This window comes from Squalius cephalus (assembly GCF_949319135.1).
Source record: "Squalius cephalus genome assembly, chromosome: 20".
NCBI classification, from domain to species: domain Eukaryota; kingdom Metazoa; phylum Chordata; class Actinopteri; order Cypriniformes; family Leuciscidae; genus Squalius; species Squalius cephalus.
Genome location: NC_137141.1, coordinates 6,242,386 through 6,263,659, shown reverse-complemented (window position 1 = coordinate 6,263,659; position 21,274 = coordinate 6,242,386). Strand labels below are relative to the sequence as shown.

The 21,274-nt window shown below is 40.2% G+C and overlaps 2 protein-coding genes across 9 annotated transcripts in view; one reads left to right on the top strand and one right to left on the bottom strand.

The window, feature by feature from the left end:
* Nucleotides 1-15,371, top strand: part of ralgapa2 (Ral GTPase activating protein catalytic subunit alpha 2) — a 182,610-nt gene extending 167,239 nt beyond the window's left edge. For 3 of the 8 annotated variants that reach the window (XM_079854347.1, XM_079854346.1, XM_079854343.1), the window contains 2 exons: nucleotides 4,556-4,680; nucleotides 13,229-15,370. In XM_079854347.1, coding sequence (XP_079710473.1) covers nucleotides 4,556-4,680; nucleotides 13,229-13,386 — 283 coding nt within the window. In that variant the 3' untranslated portion in view covers nucleotides 13,387-15,370. Of the gene's footprint in view, nucleotides 1-4,555; nucleotides 4,681-7,805; nucleotides 7,866-9,565; nucleotides 9,749-11,199; nucleotides 11,237-13,228 lie in introns of those variants that run through there. The other 5 variants (XM_079854350.1, XM_079854345.1, XM_079854349.1 and 2 more) reach the window with 3 other exon arrangements.
* A 2,225-nt stretch (nucleotides 15,372-17,596) lies between these two features.
* On the bottom strand, nucleotides 17,597-20,190 carry insm1b (insulinoma-associated 1b). Its single transcript, XM_079854162.1, has one exon. The coding sequence runs from the start codon at nucleotides 19,664-19,666 to the stop codon at nucleotides 18,320-18,322; it is 1,347 nt and encodes a 448-aa protein (XP_079710288.1). The 5' UTR covers nucleotides 19,667-20,190; the 3' UTR covers nucleotides 17,597-18,319.
* Nucleotides 20,191-21,274: the final 1,084 nt, after the last annotated feature.

Sequence of the window (21,274 nt, the reverse complement as noted above, 5' to 3'; positions counted from 1 at the left end):
TAGTTCAAAAGCGCGTATTCATTCAGTAACGAAATGAGTTTCCTGAATACTAAGTTTAAAATGCAACCCAATATCAACCTCTTGTTTATTGAACTGCTGTTATGTAATCAATCACATTGATATTTGTGCTGATATTCTGAGAAAATATATTAAAAAAATGGGGTAATTCTAACCGCATTCTACTAGACTACATCAGACACTTAAAGTGCAATCTCAAGGCATCTTATTGTTTGGTTTTGGCAAAGTGAATGTCAGCTTGTACATCGTTAAAACAACAATTACGATATTATAATAGAAGATACACCCCTATACAAGTGATGATTCAGATTCATACTTGAATAGTAACATGTACAGACCAGTTGAAGCTTCTACGACTGTATTCTGCTTCAGAGTGTTCTGGTTGAAGACCCAGTTGAATAGATTGTTTTGGACTGTTCCTGAATACTCAATGAGTCTGTGCGGTCCCCTGGGCTTCTGCTCTCGACAGCCTTTAATGCCTCGCCTTTGTCACCTGGTGCACCGTGGGGTGGCAAAGTGGCCTCTAAAATAGTGGTAAAAGAGCATTATCTGTTAAAACCCCTCCGCACTATGCTTAGAGGACATTTTTTTCTCCAAAGTGAATTTGCTTCGTCTGTTTTTCCCTCTCTGTTGTAACAGCGCTATTGTACTTTTTGTTTACACACTTTTTTTTATCCCCTTTATCCCTTTCTCCCATCTACGCACAATCTGACCTGTGCTTGAATGAGGTCATCACATTATTTTACAATTCAGGGGGATTTTAAATTGGCCCTTTTGACACCACATCCCATTCCAGCTCTTTCTAAAATATTTTGTGTAGAGTGTTCTGGGCGCGTAAAACTTTGGGAGTCGTGTTCTTACACGGGTTTGGAAATTCCCACTACGTTTCGTTTCCATCAGACTGGAGAGTTTTTCCATCACAGGTGCTGAAATGGTGACTTAAATTACAATCACGTTGGGAAATCCCTAAACTTCGGATAACTTTATTATCATTGACTACTTTATATAGGTTCCCGCTCGCCTGCGGAAAATACAGAACGGTCCCGTGTTTGTTTTTCTCTCAACATTAGCATTTTGGAACAGTGTCATCTAAAAGACCTCAGTCTGTGCAAACATTCAGCGTGTTTCCTGTATGTTCAGATCTCCCTGCTTCCGACAGAGACGAGCGCTTGGACGGCGTCTCTGCTCTCTGCTTTATTGAATTAGTCCATGTCACCGTCATCCAGCCCTCAGGAACCCACCTCGTGCACTCAAAGGAACAACCTGTGCCACAACAATTAGAGAAACCCGAGGCAGAGATGGTGGACAAATCATAAATCAAGTCTGTCAGTAAAAGCAGCTTGATGGTTTTGACTTCTACACTTTAAAAAATAGCTTTCGAGATCAAGTTTCAAGTTTTACAAGAAAATTTCAGGTTTAATTCAATGTGTTACTTGCAATTTGTGAAATTTACTAGCAATTTCTGAGTGAAAATAGCTTCTACTACACTACTTTTTTTGTAGTTAGTTGTCAACACCTTTTTTATATTATAATATCAAGCATACAAGGAACAATAAAGCACAAATCCTATTTCTAAAGACCAGCGTGCATTTATGTAAACAGCTGCCGGAGCGGTATCACGTAAATCTGAGGTGTGCCAGAAGCCGCAAACATCGCTTAGGCGCAGATGAATGTATGATATGTAATGTGCTGTGACTGCAGCATAAATGTGTTCAATAGATGGGAGGTTAAGATTTTTTTTTTTCCATCCTCAGGAAGTGGGAGTGCAGGTTGGCTGATGGCAGCAGTGACTCTGGCTGAGGTCAATATTTGTTTTAGGAATCTCAATAGCTGAGCCACGCTTAAGTCATCTGCATCTCTGATAATGGCACGCCATATGGCTCTGTTGACCTAGTGGGATCAGGCTTATTATCCCTTATTCTCATTCCTCTCTTCCCCTCCCTCCCTCTGTCCTCTATTTCACGCACATACACTTTTCTTTCGCACCCATTACTTAATGTGCTTTACATCTCAGTTGTGTTTTCAGGACTCACTGTTTTTCATCTTTAGTTTTCTTTCCTGATGAACCATAAAGGCTCTTTACTGTGCAATCTTTAGATTTTATGTTTATGTATGCATGCTGTATTTATCAGTTTTATTTCGAGGCTAAGCTATATTGTGCGTAAGGTGTTTCTTCCTGATACAAAGGCTCTTTCCTATAATGTTGCCCATGTTTCCATACCAGCAAAACCTTTCATTTTTAGATAATACCCCTGTAATACTCAGATTTGTACGGACACATTGATAACACCGCATGCCGTCTGTTGCTGATCAGTCGGTTTTATTTCGAGGCTAAGCTATAAGTTTTTCACCCAGATCCGCACCCCCTCCCTTCCCGCTGTGTGTTTTGAGCAGAAAGCATGCAGAAGTGAAGCCGATCGCTCCCTCCTTGTGTGCAGCCCTCAGGCTCAGGTGCTTGTCAGCATTGGGTTCAGTCGGACCTTTTCAACAATTTGTCACGGTTGCCTCAGCTCCTGCTGCGCCGGCACGTGGCACAAACACACACACTGGTGTGGCGAAGCCAGCGTGGTCATGATGGAGTGCAAAGGCCTTGGCAACAGCCTAGCGCCTGGCGGAATAAGCAGCCTCCCTAATGAGATGGGAATGGCATCAGTCGGGCCCTCCAGAATTTCAGCAGGCAAGCATGTGCCTCCACTCCTCAACCTATTCATTACACATTAGAGCACACACACACACACACACACATATACATATATATACAGCAATGCACACTGATTGTATACGTGTATTAGCTCTTGAGTGATTTCCTGGCTTGTGTTGGTGTGTATGTGGACGTCAGGGCAGAAACACCTGCTCATGCGTTTGTTTGGACGGTTAACGGACTGTGGCTGTAACTGAACAGGCCACGCTCACCATGTGTGTAATGACTGCGGTGCAAATGGCTTCAGGAAGATTTGATTTGTTTCGTCTGCCGTAGTACCAGTGCCCAACCTATTACATGAAGTTTCCATTTGCTCTGAAATGCCAAGTGGAATGTGCCGGATCCTGAAGCTAAATTGTGATTAAAGCAAACTGTAATTTTAACTGTCCTTTTTCTAAAAGTCTTCCACTACATCTTCTTTTTAATTTACTTCCCTTGATTATTTTAGCTGCCTGTGCAAAAAAAAAAAAAAAAAGATTAAAACTCGTTTACTGAGCGCTGTGTTACTTAACCTGTGTGACTTTCTTTCTTCTGTGGAACACAAAAGGAGAAGTTTAGCAGTATGTTCACACTGCTGCCGCCCATGCATGAAAATAATGCACTTTCACCAAGACATGTACATTATAATACTCTCTATGAACCATTAAAGAATGTGAGGTCTTTTTTGAGGAGATTTTTTGTAAATTAATTATTTTATTTAGATCAGAACTTTTTCATTGTTACAAAAACAATCTTTTTCAAACAAATGCTGTTCTTTCGAACTTTCTATTCATCAAAGTCTCTTAAAAAAATGTATCATGGTTTCCACAAATATATTCCCATTGGAATGACTGGATTTCGCCTGTGAAATTTTGCAGAGCTGCGGTAAATGTTACCGTAGTACCTTTAGAATGATTTCTAAAGGATCACTGAAAACTGGACTAATTACTATCACAGGAATAAATTACATTGGTAACACTTTATAAAAAGTATACAGTAATAAAGTACTTACAAATCATTTGCAAACTATTAGTTTATAGTTAATTAATCATATTAACCGTAAATAGTACTCACTTTACATTAGGTCACAGAAAATCAGAAAATGTCATTAATGAAATGCTTTAAACCAACCTTTGTTGGACATTAAGTGCATTAGTATTAAGTGTTCCTTAATTTTTTTACAAATACATTAAGCACAGACACACACATACACATATATTTTCCCATGTGTTATGTGGACTTTCCATAGAGATAATGATTTTTTTAATACTGTGCAGACTGTATATTCTATCCACTAACCCTAACTGATGCATTTTAAAGTGATCTTATGAGAATTTATATCTATACATACAGTACTGACAGCATTGTTTTTTTGTTTTTTTTTTTGTTTTTTTTTTGTGGTTTTGTTTAGCTTTGGGGATAAGGTTTTTTACTGTTTTTTTTGTTTTTTTTTTTAAATAAATGCAGATTTGGTGAGCACAAGAGACATCTTTTAAAAACGTATATATATGTGTTAGATCTACTGTTAGATCTCAAAAAGCTTCCTCGCACTTTTGCATATTCAGATTTGGTTGGCACCAAAACTCATGAGAACCAGTTACATTTGGCATCATTGGCATAAAAATGGTGCAAACATCTTGATTCACCGGTTTTGAATATGCGTGCATACATTTTAGTGAGTTCCTCACACAAAATTTCTACTTTGTGATGATTTCATGAATCACTTTTTAGATGCTGACAGCATTATAACTCTTTTTCCTGTGCTGTTTTCACTGTCCAGTCGTTGTTCCTGGGTATTTGTGAACCCTGTGATGATCTTCTGTCATGTGAATGTAATTTTCCTTGATGGGCCATCAGTTATGAGGAGAGAGCTCTCTACCTGGAGGCCATCATTCAGAACCACAAGGAGAACATGACCTTCGAGGACTTTGCTGCCCAGGTCTTCTCTCCTTCCCCCAGCTACTGGCCAACGGGAGGAGCAGGTGAGACACCGCCGCTTGCCTTTTATTTTCCTTCTTTTAATGATTGGTACTGTACTAACCCAGAACCTAAACCTAACAACTTAACCCATGTTAAGTCCATGTAAGGAATAGTTTCACTTAAAAAAATCAAAATTGTGTCATTTACTCACCCTCAAGTTGTTCCAAACCTGTATGAATTCTTTCTTCTGTTGAACACACAGGAAGATATTTTGAAGAATATGAGCAACAACAGTCGATGCACCCCGTTGACTTCCATAGTAACTGGGGTCCATAAATGATGACAGAATTGAAATTTTCAAGTGAACTATTCCTTTAACTTATTTTAGTCAGTACTTTCTTGCGTAAATAAACTGTAAGTGCACATACTGCAAAATAAAGTGCAGTTTTCATTTTGCTGTTCAGTAATTCCTCTTCCATCCCCGTTTACAAAATTGGGAAATCACTAAAATGGATAGGTTGTCTGATACGGTTGCTTATTGCATTTCACATGTGGTGTAAGACTATGGATGTGTGCAATGCACAGGTCTAGATGAAACCATGAGGTCCCTGCACTGACCACACAGGCTCGACATTTTATGACTGCAAAAATAAAATCAATACAGCCTACGATTGTGAAAGCAGTATGTCAAACCACAATTGCACGGCTGTACAGCTTAATGAACCACACACCTGAAAAGGAGAAATTGATGTGGGCATAACTCTATTTAAAGAACCAGGGTGTCATGAGAATGAATCTAATCTTAACAATCACGGACATATCTGTAGTGAATATGTCTATTTAATTTTTGAAAAGTTAAATTTATTTAGTTTTAGCTTTTTTTAGTACTTCAGCTTAAACTAAACGAAAATGAGATGTTGCAACTAACTGAAATGAAATAAGTTAATAAAAAAACATTGTGTATATTTTATTTTGTTTTATATCAGTTAATGTTTGTTTTTTCACGTAATGAAAATGTCTTTTTATGGTTTTAGTTTAAGTTCTTGATAGTAACCCTGTCTCATATACTACAGTCACGACTTTCCCTTTTTCTTTAAAAACAAAACAAACATTGTATCTTCATTTTCGTCAGTTTTTCAGGATTTTAGAATTTTTTTTATTTTTTTTATTACATTTACAGAATGACAAAAGCGGTTGTGTTTGTTTGGCTGGACATGTAGTGCATTTTGCCGAGTTTATTTACTTTTCTTTCTTATTTAAATAGTTGTTTAATATGTGCACTCTGTTCTTCAAGTGGACGGTAATTCCCCCGTCCCTGAATGCAGCAGGTCTGGTGTGGAGTGCACTGTACAGGACTCTCTCTTTTACATCATTTTGCAGAATAATCCTCTGAACGGTTTGATTTCTATAGCGACGCCCATTTATTTCCTAGAAAGGCGTTGAAAATCACTATGGTGACCTCTATTGACTCATGACAAAAGCTGCATACAGAGCGGCTCACAGACACACCCACTGAACCCAGAGAGAGAGAGAGAGAGAGAGAGAGAGAGAGAGGGAGGGAGACCGACCCTATTAGACACTTCAAACTCCATCTCTCTGAATTTCTCTTGTTTTGCATCTCAGGGTTTCTTGTTGTACCTCCATCAAACACATCAGAAACTGCTTTCCCAGATTGTCGTTCTCTCTTTTTTCTTCTTTCGCCTTTCTCTTTTGTTCTAATTACTGTCTCATGTTCATTCCTTTCTGTGTATAATCTGAGTTGTCATGCCGGTTTCTTTTCCTTTCGTGTTTCTTCTGTTTGTGTCGCCAAAACTAAATTACAAATTCAATATTTATTTACTAATTAACACTTAAATTAATAATATACCCATAAAATGTAGCCTTAAGATGGAAAGAGGTGATTCTGTGTATCTGTACAAGACATGCAAGCTCTGTTCCAAAGCCTAGAGATCCGTCCAGTTTAAGAGCGTTTTAGAGACATCAGAGGTTCATAGCAAAGGCTGGTACACCATCATTTTGATTGTACCATGAGTCTGTTGAATTCTTGATTCTGTAAAACTAATGTTGTACAGTAGTAATTATATACTCTAATTATTTACACTTATGGATTTCCTTTGAAAATAAAGTTGAGACATAACACTACCATTCAAAAGTTTGGGGTTAGTAAGATCTTTTTGTTTATGTTTTTAAAAGAAGTCTCTTCTGCTCATAAAGGCTGCGTTTATTTGATCAAAAATGCAGTAAAAACTGTAATATTGTGAAATATTATTACAGTTCAAAACAACTGTTTTCTATGTGAATATATTTTCAAATGTAATTTATTCCTGTGATCAAATCTGAATTTTGAGCATCATTACTCCAGTCTTCAGTGTCACATGATCCTTCAGAGATCACTCTAATATATGATGATTTGATGCTCAAGAAACATTTCTGATTATTATCAATGCTGAAAACAGTTGTGCTGCTTAATTTTTTTGTGAAAAACATTATACGTATTTTAATTATTATTTGTTTAATAGAAGGTTCGAAAGAACAGCATTTATTTGAAACCGAAATCTTTACTGTCACTTTTGATCAAAATAATTTAATTGAATGCATCCTTGCTGAAGAAAAATAAAGTTTTGCATTTTTAACATTAATAATAATAAATATTTCTCTGAAGGATCATGTGACACTGAAGACTGGAGTAATGATGTGAACATTCAGATTTGATCACAGGAATAAATTATATTGTAAAATATATTCACATAGAAAACAGTTATTTTAAATTGTAATAATATTTCACAATATTGCTGTTTTTACTGCATTTTTTGATCCAATAAATGCATCCTTGCTGAGAATATGAGCATAAAAAAAATCTTACAGACCCAAACTTCAGAAGGGTAGAGTAGTAATTTACCCACTTTCTTTGTTTAATATTCTGATGTGACATCTACATCAAGCCATAGCAATGTTGACACTTTTATGAGATAACTGCCTATGTAGACAGCAACAACTAGACAGCTCACTGCATTCTGGAGCAGAGCCACAGATTCACTCACACTACATGTTCAGACTCACAGATGCTTAAACTACCGTTCAGTGCAGGTCATTTCAAACACCTCCTCACCCAGTAGGACTTTAGCTGTTGTGTGGGTGACGGTCTCTTGACCTGCTCCATGTTTCACCACCATCTCACCCATGACAGCAGGCAGGCGTTGGCCAGGGATGGTTTGGGACGTGGATTACCTCTGGGCCAAGCTGGACTGTAAGCCTTTCTGCCTGCTTCCTCCATTAGGCATGTGGCCCCACACGTCTGTTACACAAACCTGTCTTTTTCACTCTTCTTCTCTCCGTTTTCAATATACCCTGCATGTTCCCTTTTTATGACAGTCAATCGAGCACATAGAATTTCCTCCTTGTTTTCCCGGAACGGTTTCTTTTAAAGTGCCCCTATTATGCTTTTTTGAATATTACCCTTTTTGCTGTGTGTAATATAGCTGTTTGTGAGTGTGAAATGTCTGCAAAGTTTTAAAGACCTAAGTGCACGTCAAATAAAGTTAAAGTCTCCTAAAAGAAAGAATCGATTCTGAACTGTCAAAACTGTCAGCAATTCCAGTCTCACTTCCTGGACCAACCTGTAGGTTTATAACTCATTGCATAATGCCCACCTATGGTTTTCATTGGCTGTCCGTGAACAAAGTCTACTTTGACCCGCCCTCAAACACTGTAGTTGTAGCTGGAAGAGTTTTATTTGTGTTGCCGACATGTCGAGGAGACGCTGGTTTCTGCGCTGTTAAAGCACATACTCTTCCAAAAGATGAGGACTCAAGCTCAAGCCGATATGGAAAAACTGACACCATCGTTACTGTTCGTATCACTGTGTATCAAGTCCTGAGGAAGAGCTGAAATTCAGAGATGCTAATGGCCAGTTCGTTTCCGTCATGCACAATGCCACAGTAAGCGTTCGACCAATCGCATCAGAGCAGAGCAGGCAGGGTTAGGGTTAGAGAGACCAAATCCTTGATCGAACCGTTTCAGACACTTAGGGCCTGTTTACACCTGGTCACTTCATGCGTTTCTACTAATTTATCAAAACGATCCCATTTACACCTGCTCACATAAATGTGTTTTTCGTAAAACGGATATAAATCTGATCTTCAGTTCCTGCGCTATATGCAGATTTAATGGAGTTCACGTCACCGAAAGCAACAGATATGAGCTGCATTTTATTGATCATCAGCTAATTTCAAAATCAAAGACCGCAATAGGAGAATAGGAGGCCGCTTCATTTAATTTTAATGAAGATGATTGTGTGTTAAGCGTCTGTGACTTTGATTTGCGATAGTTTGCGTGTTGGCTTGATGAAGAGATGCTCAGCTGTTGCAGTAGCGTCGTCATATCTGACTATAACATGACATATAGCCTATAACACGCTCTCACACGTTTATTTTTTTAGCATTGTTGGGAGGAGTCAAATTTACATTTGTGGTTTCAACAACCAGATGCGTTTACACTTGTCCAGTTTGGTCTGGTATACGGCCCAGACCTCCTCTGGTTTGAGCGATCGGATTCAAATCCGTCTCAGATGTGTTTCGGAGGGCATTTGCACCTGGTCTTTTCACCATCGGATCGAAACCTGTTGTAGGAGACCTGCAAAACTGAATTAGGGACCTTTAATAAAGCATAATAGGGGTACTTTAAAAAACAAAAATGTGAGTTGCACTTGTGGAAAGCGCAGTGGATCATGTGAGCTCATGGATAGGCACATATTTCATTATTTAAAAAAAACGTTACCTCTGTTCCAAAACCTAGTTCACCACCAGATAAGCAGCTAAAGCTTCAAAGGCAGCATTCTAGGAGACTGGAATGAACCTTACTTTGTGTATTCAGACTGAGCTGTTTTTGATTAATGATATAAGTGATGTATCTCTCAACACTGTCTGCCAATTTATTTATTTGTTTAAGCTCATTGCTGTGTATTCTGGGATTGCCTCATCTGTGAAGGATACTGTACATCATGTAATGCCAAAGCGAAGTAAACTACCGTTCTAAGATTTGGGGTCAGTAAGATTTTTATTTTTATTTTTATTCAACAAGGATCCTTTCATTTGAGAAAAGTGATGGTAAATACTTTTACACTGTTTACATTTTTTTCTGTTAAAGTGCTGAAAAAAATTTAATAATCAGAAATGTTTCTTGATCCTCGAATCAGGTAGGATGCTCACTAGGTTTTGGAACAGGGCAAACTAAACGTGAGAGCATAGAAATCTCTGGTTGTATCCATGCAGGGTTTGGTTTGGGCCGTTCGGTTCTTCGATTGAGTTGAGTATTGACAGGAATTGAGGATTGAGTTAAATTGTTGTTTATTTGTTTGATATGACAGTTGGTGGACAAGAGCTCTGAGATATATCGTCTCATTGCAGACATAGGCCAGGAACTGATATCATTTACACTCTCCCTCATATAAAAACTCAGATATATTATATGATTATGTCATTATTCCAGCACAAACACCGAGCCTGATCATCTTTGTTCAGAAATAGCCTTGTGCTCGGGTGTAAACGAAACTCATTTCGGTGAACACAAGTTTGATGCACATGTTTTGAACAAGCATCTATTTCCACTTCCATGTCTGGCATCCCACAGCTTTTCCCATGTTAAACATTCTTTCATTCTCAGAAAACACACGGTGTGAATAGAAATGTTCCACCTTCTGCTTGTCTGTCATGAGCACTGTATGTTGTGTGTCAGTGATGCGCTGAAGTTTCAGCAACCGCAAACATTGGGTGGAAAATTACCCTAAGGTTCTGTAACGGCGATACATGTCAATAACTCCGCTTGTAAACAATGTCACGCAATCCTACATTTACATCAGAAAAGCCCATGTAAAAAAATGTAGAGAGCATTTTGCTAAATGTATGCACTGTATTACATATTCATATTATAGTTAGTTAACCTTAACTTCATTATTTAATAAATGTTTGGATAAATATTTCATGAGAATAAGTTTTTGAATTTAAATGTTTATATTTCAACAACAAACTGGAGTAGAAACATAATATTATTAAGAAGTCGATATAAAAATGTGGTAACACTTTACAAGAAGGTTCATTTGTTAATATATTAACTAACATGAACTAACCATGAGCAATACATTTGTTACAGTATTTATTAATCTTTGTTCATGTTAGTTCACGGTGCATTGACTAATGTTAACAAATACAACCTTTGATTTTAATAGCGTATTAGTAAATGTTGAAATTAATATTAACTAAGATTGATAAATGCTGAAGAAGTATTGTTCATTCTGGGTTCGTGTTAACTAATATTAATTAATGAACCTTATTGTAAAGTGTTACCAAAAATGTTTAAATGCAAATGATGAAATAAACGTTGTTTTCGGCTAAATTTCAGTTTGAAACATTCCTTTCAGTTCATCACTGTTGTGTGTGTATTTGAACATTTTGTGTTGTCCTTCCTTCACCCCTCAGGAGTAACTTCTAACACACTTCTTCCACAGCGTTCTCACACACACACACACACACACTCGTGACGGTGCACAGCTTACGTGTTGCTCTATTGTCTTCTCTCCTCTTCAGATTAAGTGTGTTACAGGTGTGAGTTCAGTAACTGAAGGTAAGAGTCTCGGTCTGAGCGGAAGCCTGGTGTCTGTCCCAGAGATCCCTCTCCTTTCCTCTCGTCTACTCATCTTCCCCTCTTTATTCCCTCTGGAGCAACAGCGAGGCCGTTCTGATTATGGACTCAAGCGCAGTAATCGTAACACAGTAGCAGCATGAATGCTCTCCATCTCTCCTCCTCTCCTGCATGTCTCCGCTTTATTCCCTCTTTTCTCCTCGTCTTTGTCCTTTGGCGTGTGTGTGTTTGCCTGAGGCCACATCTGACACTAACACCTGCCCTACTGGAACATGTCTTTGTCACTTACGCTTTTGTTTGGACTGCTGGGGGAGCAACTGGGAATGAGGGACACTTACTTTATATATAAATATGCTGGGATATATATTTCTCTATATATATATTATAGAGGCCAAACAGGAAATAATTGTATACATTTAATTTTGCTGGATGTGGATATTTACACGTCACACTGAATTTTACAGTCTCACTTCACAACAGTATTTTCACAAATTTATTCTTTCTTCCTTCCTTTCTTCTTACTTTTTCCTTTTTTTCTCCCTTTTTCCTTCCTTCATTTCTTCCTTCCTTTCTTTCCTTCTTTCTTTCTTTCTTTCTTCCTTCCTACCTTTCTTTCATCCTTCTTTTCTTTCTTTCTTCCTACCTTTCTTTCCTTCTTCCTTTTCCCTTTCTACGTTTCTTCTCTCTTTCCTTCCTTTCTTTCTTCCAACCTTTCTTCTTTCCTTTCTTTCTTTCCTTCCTTTCTTTCTTTCTTCCTTCTTTCTTTCTTCATTTATTTCCTTTATCCTTTCTTTCTTTTCTTCCTTCCTTCCTTCCTTCCTTCCTTCTTACCAATATTAGAACTTTTAAAATGATTATTATTATTATGTCTCTAAACTTTTGATTGTAATGAACAGAATTAAGAAAAAATATATATCTGTGCTGTTGAACATTTTGGCATTTCTAACTTTATTTTCAGAATGTGTGTATTTTTGATAATAATAAATATATAATTAATTAAAATATATTATAAAAATTAAAAAATACAATGAAATGAAATGAATTCTATATTTCTATATAGTTATTTTGTGTTTGGCCCGTGTAATATTTATATGCTGTTCTCACTCACGCTTTTCTTTTCACAAGCAACACTCTTATTTTTAATTTTGAGTGCACTTCATGAAAACGCACACATGAGAGGTGCTGATGAAGACAGAAACTCTCAGGGTTTGCATGACTGACTTGATTCACACACCTCACCTAGTTAATTCTGAAGATGATCGGATCAATCACTGTGATGAAGAGCACTGTTGGGTCGGTACGCTCTCAGCTCAGCTCCAGTGTGGAAACAGTCATCTCTTAGATCAATAAATGATGAAATCCCTCGTTCGCTCAGCATTGGAGAGGAGGGACCTGTGGATAAGTGTGTGTCCTCTCTGCTGGCATCCTGAGGTGGTGTGTGTGGACGAGTGGAACGGACACCGCCCGCGCTCGTTCACTCCTCCCCGACTCCTTTCACATGCTGAGGCTGTTGTTCTCCGCTCTCCTCCCCCTCTTTCAGAGAAGCCCTGGAGTGGAGGTCCATGTTCCCCACACCATCTGCTCTCAGAAACTTGAGATGCCCGTAAAAAAAAAAAAAGGAAAACGGTCGAAAAGAAAGAAAATAGCCAAGCAGATGCCATCTTGACAAAGCAGGAAGCTTGTTTAATTTAGATGCTTTCTTGAGTACCAGTGTCTCCGATCTCCAGCAGAATCCATATTTTTGCATCTCTGTTTCTTTCCTGCAGCAGAGAGGAACTGCTTTTCACATCTAAACGCCTGAGTTTGTAGAACGACAGTAATTGGCGGTAACAGTAAAATGGCTGATTTACTTGAGCACCATTCACATCCGTCTCCATCAGAGGGGTTTCTGCTTCAGGAATGGCATGCTATCAGCTTATTAAAGTCGTGTTTGCTGATGCTTGACTCTGCGTGTAATATGTCCTCATTTCCCAGGTTCCCTCAGCGGCAGCACGAGCGCTGACCTCAGTGTTACCGTGATGACCATCGACACCGGTGACCAGGTCTCTCCCACGATACCACGCACATCCAAACACCGGGTGTCCGGGAAGCTCCGCCGCTCGGCCAGCGCCATCAGCAAATCCTCAAACTGAGCTCTTCCTCCGGCCCGAACACTGCAGCGTCCTTAAACCTGTGCTTGAATGTATTATTTGACTGGAATGTCTTTCACCTGTAACTTTAGTTTGTGTGTGTGTGTGTTGAAGCCTTGTAGCATTGAAAGATGCAACTGTCGTCACTATAAAGAAAGAAAAACCAAGAGAATAATGTATGCTGAAGAAAAGGACTTTCATAGAAATGCCGCATTCAGAACTCGAATGATGCTATAAAACGGCCGAGGCTTTATCTAGTTCAGAACACTCACTTTTCTTCATGTCAAACACTGAAACCCCAAGCATTGATGAATGTGGGAGAGACTTTGGTGTCGTCCCGGCACTGCGACGCTTTTGGCCAGTCTGAGAGAACACTGACACTCTTGAATCGTGGAAAGAGAGAGCGTCAGCTTTTACTACTTTAATAACGTGTAACCAGTGACGTCTTTCAAAGCAATGAAATCATGTTTTCTTTTCTTTTTTCTCGTTATGATTACTTTTAAGCTACTGGTTTGATTGTTTTATGGAGCTGATCAATGCAAGGTGCCGAACTGAAAAGGCACCTGTCGTTTGTGATTCTGTCGAGGTGTGGCATGAATGTGCTTCTTAATTTGGGATTTGAACGCGTCCCGTTCCTGTCATGTGAATCTACTCTAACATTCCAATGTTTTTGCACTCTCTCAGTGGTGAAGATGCCGTGGTTTCTTCTTTTCTTCCCTCTGTGTTTGAATGTACTGTACATTGCTTTCATTTTGATTTGATTTGATTTGATTTGATTTGATTGGATGATATATATTTGTGTCATGTTGTATATACGGAGCAGGATCTGGCGTGTTGTAGCAGACTGGCCCGAGGAAGCGCCTCAGGTAAACCCGAACTCTGGCTGTGAATGAAGCGATCCTCACAGTGCCTGTCCGCTGCTTCTCTTTGGCCAACTGGAACCAGTCTGTGGGGTTTTTCTTTGTGTTTCCCCTCCACAACTTTAATTGATCCCACACTTCCTGGATGGAGAGCAGACGAGAGAAAGATCCGCACGAGTCTTGCGTTTCACTGGAGTAAATTGAATGAGATTGTCTGTGTTTTGTGAGAGCTGCTTCTGTGAGATTAGATGCTGGATGGGGATCTTTTCCACCTGCTTCCCCGATTCCCACGTGCCTCTCCGAGTGCCCTTTACCATACCAGCAGCATCTCTCTCGCTCTATCTCTCTCTCTCGCTCTCTATCTCTCTACATCTCTCTCTCTCTATCTCTCTACATCTCTCTCTCTCTCTCGCTCTCTATCTCTCTACATCTCTCTATCTCTCTCTCTCTCTCGCTCTCTATCTCTCTACATCTCTCTCTCTCGCTCTCTCTATCTCTCTACATCTCTCTCTCTCGCTCTCTCTCGCCAACGCCCTGCCGCCCCTCTCTGTCGCCGTAGAGACCGGCCTGGTTGCCATGGAGACCAGGTGTTACACACTGCAAGCTCCGCCCACGCTGCAACAGGACACATGTTGCACTACTTTGCCTTACCTGAACACTTGTCTTTGTAGTCTTGCTTCGCCTGACACTTTCCCCCTCTCTTCCAAACGCTAAGTAACATAGGAGGCATTCTCTGAGTGCACTGAATGAAAAAGCTGACGAATGTATGCAAACCGACGGCCCGAATCCCAGCTTAATCCCAGATTGATACGGATTTTGAAATACTGCAACTAGCCTGACTTCTGTTTGAGGACGATATGTTTATTGTAGACTTTGTTGTTAGCCCTGTATATTGTGTCTTTTTTGTTTTTGTTTTTTGAATGTTCTAAATTCTGAAGGATATAAATATAATAATGCCTGTAATATAATCTTTGTAAAAGACATTGATAAGGAAGCTTGAAGATTTCATCATGACTTGTTAACATATCAGACTGTTTTTAATAGAAAAAGTAATCGCTTTATCTTTACTAGAAATGTGAAGAAGTCGAAACATTTCATTAAATCGATTTGAAGTTCATGTTTAGATGCATTTGTTTGCTCTGTTTTATTCATTGTCTCTTGCTCTCTTTAGGTTGTTGCCATGACGTCAGCAGTGTCCTGCACGTTTATGTTTTATTTAAACAATGTTTCTGATTATTTTAACCAATGTCTCTGCAGCACTTCACTGGAAAAAGAAAAAAATGCTGTAGGATTTACTTAGAATTTTCACTGAAAAAGTTGTTTCCTGTAAAACACACTCCAATATTATTTGTTTTAATCGCCACTTTGAAAAGGTCTTCTTTTTTTTTTTACAGTGTATTTAAAGGGATAGTTCACCCAAAAAAGGAAAATGCTGTCATCATCTACTCACCCTAATGTCGTTCCAAACCTGTATGAGTTTCTTCTGCTGAACACAAAAGAAGATATTTTAAAGAATGTTGGTAACAGATCAAACAGTTGACGGTAGAAAACTAGGTCAATGGCTACCGTCAACTTTTTGCTTTCAAACATTCTTCTAAATATCTTCCATTGTGTTCTGCAGAAGAAAGGACTTCATAATGTTGACATAACTTGACAGAATTTACATTTTTGGGTGAACTATCCCTTTAAGTAAAATGCAAAACAAGTAATCAAAAATGTCCAGTTACACCAAAAATAAAATGTTAACCTAAATGTTTATTGTTGACAAAAAAAAGTTATTGGACATTCTATTTGTCAACTATCCACAATTTGAATTGACTATACCCTCTAAAGGTACAGTTCACCCAAAAATGAAAATTGACATCATTTACTCACCCTCAAGTGCTTTATATATATATATATATATATATATATATATATATATATATATATATACACACACACACAATGCAAGTAATTTGGAGTCCAAATCCATTTGTGTTCCACAGCAGAAAGTATTTTGTCTTTACTGAAACCCTGTTTCATGCATAAAATAAGACGTTGACTTTGGGCCGCTTCTGAACTGAAGAACTGTTTTATATCTGTCTGAAACCATGCATGACTTTGTGCTCTTGTGAGAGAATGCGTGGACATATTGTGTGTTGGAGCGAGTGTGTGTAAGTGATGCTCGGGGTTAGAGGTTGTTGTGTTGCTGGAGCTGAGGGAATAAGAGTGTAACCTGACCCTCTTCCCATCTGTCTCTCCTGCTGCTCCATGAGTCTCTGAGTACAGGTGCACACACTCCAACACCTACAGCTCCTGCAGGTGGCCTCCGTCACACACACACACACACGTTTAATTACTGACTCTGTGTGTGTTTGTGTGCACTAAATCTGACCAAAACTCTTTTAAGGATTTTTTTTATTTTTTACATTTATTGCCAGTTGCAGGACACAGTGAGAGCTTTAAACATGAATATAATGTGCACTAATTAGTTTGCTGAAACAATCTGATGCTCATTTTGCAAACTTGTTCCCTTCCTCTTTAGTGATTTGTATTTAATGGCTGATGATGCATTTATTTTTCATCTGTATCAGCTCGTTATCTGAATCTCTCAGCAACCTATTATGTAAATGGAGCACAAGTTGCTCTTACAGCACTTTTTCTAGAGGTGTTTGTTACTATTGTCAAAAAAAAAAATATTTCTTACGAATAAGGCACCAATAGAAAATTGGAGAATCAATAACGGCAGTGGTGAAATGCATTACTGGGTTAATGTCCTCGTACATTTCTGAGTTCATAATCACAAAGGCTGTTGTCACCCTTTAAATGATTTCAGCTGGATTTACAGAGGGCCAAATCCATTATTTCACTGATCAAGCAGAGCTTACATGGTGACTTCAGAATGACCTGACAAATATAAAATCAATACTGCTGCACTTTACAGAACGAACAAGGGTTTAGAACAGAAACTGTAGAAGTGAACTGCCAGAGGTTGTCTGACCGCTCTATATCATCTCATATCATCTGACACCTGTAGAAAAACACCTTGTAGTTGCTCAGCCGCACATGAACTTTGCAGTAGCAAAGGCTGCACACACACACACACAAAAAAACTATGTTTTTCTTAGTTTTGTATAAGTCTGTAGATAAATATAGTGAATAACATTAATGTGTGTATGGAGGACAGTTCTCAGTTATGTTGTGTTTAAAGGTTCAAATGAAAGGGATGAGTTGCCATCTACAGTTCACATACAGTGAGGCTGAGCGAAAGTAACTTCCTTTTTCATTCATATAAACTACTGTACAAGTAGTACACGTTATTGTGGCAAATATGCACGAACAAAAAGATGTTTTTTGTTTGTTTGTTTTTTTTTTCATTTTGAAAATATTTTATTTGAGTAGACAACACGGACGCACATATAAAGCGATAGGTAGCAAACATTTAGGAAAATAAGCTGTATACGTAGAAAAAGATTGCATCTATAAGAGCTTCACGTTTCAAGGGAGCGCACAAAACCCAAGACAAGATGATCTCGACACAACGATTAGACTGCAACATGTGACACAGGAAAAAAATCACACAATAAATTATACAAAGCCATTGAAAATAAATAAATACATAAATAAATAAAATATTACGAATAAACATATTACAATAATTTTACATCATGATAGTAAGTTGTAATTGTGTGCCGACATTCAAAAACAATCATTACACTGAAGAGTTCTTAAGGCAGTAGTTTGATGTATTTCTCTAAAGGCATTTCTGGCTACTAAAGGGAAACTTTTCAAGATGTGTTGTAGTTGTTTTGAGTACGAAGAAAGAGAGAGAGAGAGAGAGAGAACATTTTCAGTCCTGTAATTCACACACTAGATTAAAGCTACAGACGCGAAACGCACAGCATGTGAATTCAAGGCAGAGGTACATGAACATAATCTTAGGTCTAGGAGCTATTACATTACCATGTGTGCAAGGTTCTAGAAAAATACCTTTGTAAGGACCAAACTAATACTTTTCTCCAGACGTTTCTAGTTGAGGGATTGGATGAAGAAAATAGAGCGTTCTAAAAGGCCAGATTGGAGTGTGTTCTTCTTCAGCAGGCGTTACGCACGGGCACCTGGAGGAGGATGACTTGCCTGTTTTCGGTGGGGTGGCATTTGTTGATGTGCCTGGTGAGACCCGGCGAGCTGTAGAAAGTGGCCGGGCAGAACTTGCAGGGAAACGCCTGGGCATCGTCGTGCAGGAGACGCAGGTGCCGCTCCAGACTCGCCCGGTTGGGAAGCTTCTCTCCGCAGGCCGGACACGTGAGACAGTCCGCGGGGCTTAGATTGAGCGGACCCGGGCTCTGGCTGTCCTCCCTCGGCACCATGTCTGGGCTCTCTGCGTTGCGAAAAGCCTCTCCGATGATTTGATTTTGGAGCGCTTGGTGTCCCAGGATGTGCTTCCTCAAGTACGCCTGGCGCTTGAATCTCTTCCCGCAGTGCTGGCAATCATAGAGCCCGTCTTCCGAGCCGGATTCTGACAGACCCGGGCTCGGGGAGTCTCTGTCGCTGGGGAACTCTGCTCTCAGGTCTTCGGGGAAAGTTTTGGCGGGTTGGAGGGGTTGTTTGGGCGCGCTCGGGACGCGCGGTTTGTGCCAGCGCCGGTGGGAGGCCAGGTTTGCCGGACAGCTGAACACCTTCTCGCACTCGGGACACCTGTACTCCACCCGCACTATCCGGGAGCACTTGTGCTGTGCCAAAGAGAACGGGTCCGAGTATTCTTCTTTGCAAAGCTGGCAGATGAACTCTCCCAGGGGCTTGTTGGAGCTGCCCGAGGCCGCTCGGGGCTTCGGGTCCACGGGCCCCTCTTTGATTTTCAGGCCCAGCACCGGGGAAGTCGTTACCTCATCCTCGAAGTTGAGTTTGCGTATGGCTTTGGGTTTCTTGGCGCTTTTGCCGCTTTTACGCTCGGCTGCGTCAGAGGAAGGTCTTTTAACGCCGGGTCGGATGGCGGAGGAGTGCGCGCCGCTCCGGTTACTGTTGCTGGTGCCGATTTTCAAGTCGACCGGCGCGAACAGAAGATGATGGTCTAGGCTGGTGAGTGAGGCGGCAGTTGGGAAGGATTCGGCAGAGACGGGCGAGCCGAGATTGAGACTTCTCTCGAAATATTTCCTGTCGTGCTCCTTGCTGATGGGCCGGGTGGGGCTGTACAGCGCTTGGTACACCGCCTCCGGGTTGCCGAACTGCACCGGCTTGTGGACCGGCACCGGCGCCTCTGCCCCGTCCGACGGGAGCGCAGAGATGATGCTGTCCGGCTTGGATGCGCTGGGCGCGGGCGAGTACGCGACGATCTGCGCGATCTGACATTCTGGAGCGAATCCTCCATCCTCGTCCGAGCGTATCCGGTACGAAACGAGCGATGCTTTCTTGTTTCGTTTCACTAGGAATCCTTTGGGCATGTCGGCGTTTGGATGAGGCGAGGATGACAAGGCACAACAAGACGAGATCCAGAGCCACAAACACGCCGTCCGCCTCCCTCCCTCTGAGAGATGCTTTTGCTTCTCAACGCATAGCTGCACTCTTTTTAAGCTGGAATGATGTTATTGTTCTCGCCCCTCGCCGCTCCATCCTCATCCAATCAGGGACGAGCGCGGATCTCTGTGGAATTGCCCGTGGGAGGGCTGAGAGACTCGGACCGGGCGCTACAGAGCAGATGTACCTGGCCTTTATTGTAGTAATGCGCGCTGCGCTGCGCTCCGTTCACGGTCTGATGGAGATGTATGGAGGAGCGCGTGCCGCGGCTATAGGGAAACACAAGGAAATGTCACTCACCGCTATCATCAGAATTCCGAATGACCGACAACAAAGAAAGTTCTTTCTGAATGCTTAGTTTAGACCTGAGAATGTCTTAACTTAAATATTGATGCCTTTCTGCATCTTTCGTTGAAATGTAGCCTATGTTTAAAATTGTATCCACAAATGATTGCGGGACAATAACTGTTGCAGACTGCTGTTTTAACTGTGTAGACTATGAGCTACATTTAGATATACATTTAAAGTATAAAAAAAAAGAAAAATATTATAAGTGATTACATTACAATTGCATTAATTCAATAATTGCAGTACACAATGCAAGTTATTTACACAAGCGCGAACAGAAGTGAATGCAGACGGGAAGAAAAAGAGTTTTATTAACGTTGTCATTTTTGTAAAAGATGGAATATTATGTAGGATAAAAAAAAAGTAATAAACAATTTGGATGCTGGGCTTGTTTTGTGTGTTGTTTCACGCGTAGCCTATAAGTGGGATTAGAATAGGCTACTAAAAACGAACTGAGTATTTTCAAGAAGCTCCACAAAGTAATTACACAAAGCATGTTATTAATTAGTAGCTACTTATGAAATCCGAACATGTCTGTCGAAAGCTTCCTCCTGCGTTGCCCAAGCTTGCAGACCTGGACAATATAGGAGAGATTTGTAAGGCCACGCGTCTGTCTGAGCGCAGTATAAATCAGCTGGCTAACGCATGCATAAGTCATCAGAAGAGGCTCATCTCTGAACACAATGGCGCGTCTGGACAGCCGTCACAGGCTTTTCTGCCTTTGAAAAGCAAATTGACCTCTACAGGGATACACGAGCAATCTGGCCAAAAGAGAGACGCGTGCTGGACGCCATCAAAGATGAGCGCTGACCTCGAGGTCAAGCCAAGGGTCAGGCAGCACTGCATTTCTTCAAACCACCGTGACCACTGACAACCTCAGACATTCGAGCTTTTGTACTGAGCAATGCTGTCCATTGCGGTCCAACTACACACATTTCCTGTAAATATAATGAGCTGCAATCGTAAAGAAAAACACGTACAAAGTTAGTGCAGTTAGTAGTTATTGCACAGTGTTTAACCTTCACTTCTACATAATGTGTTCGTTTACTTTTAAATAAAATCATCAGTGGTATATTTTGGGCCATACGCACAGAAGAAATACTGCATTCAAAATGATTAAACTGCGCTTGATTTCAATAATAGTTTACTGTCAGAAAACGCACAGTAATGAAAGCTGCATCGCAGGT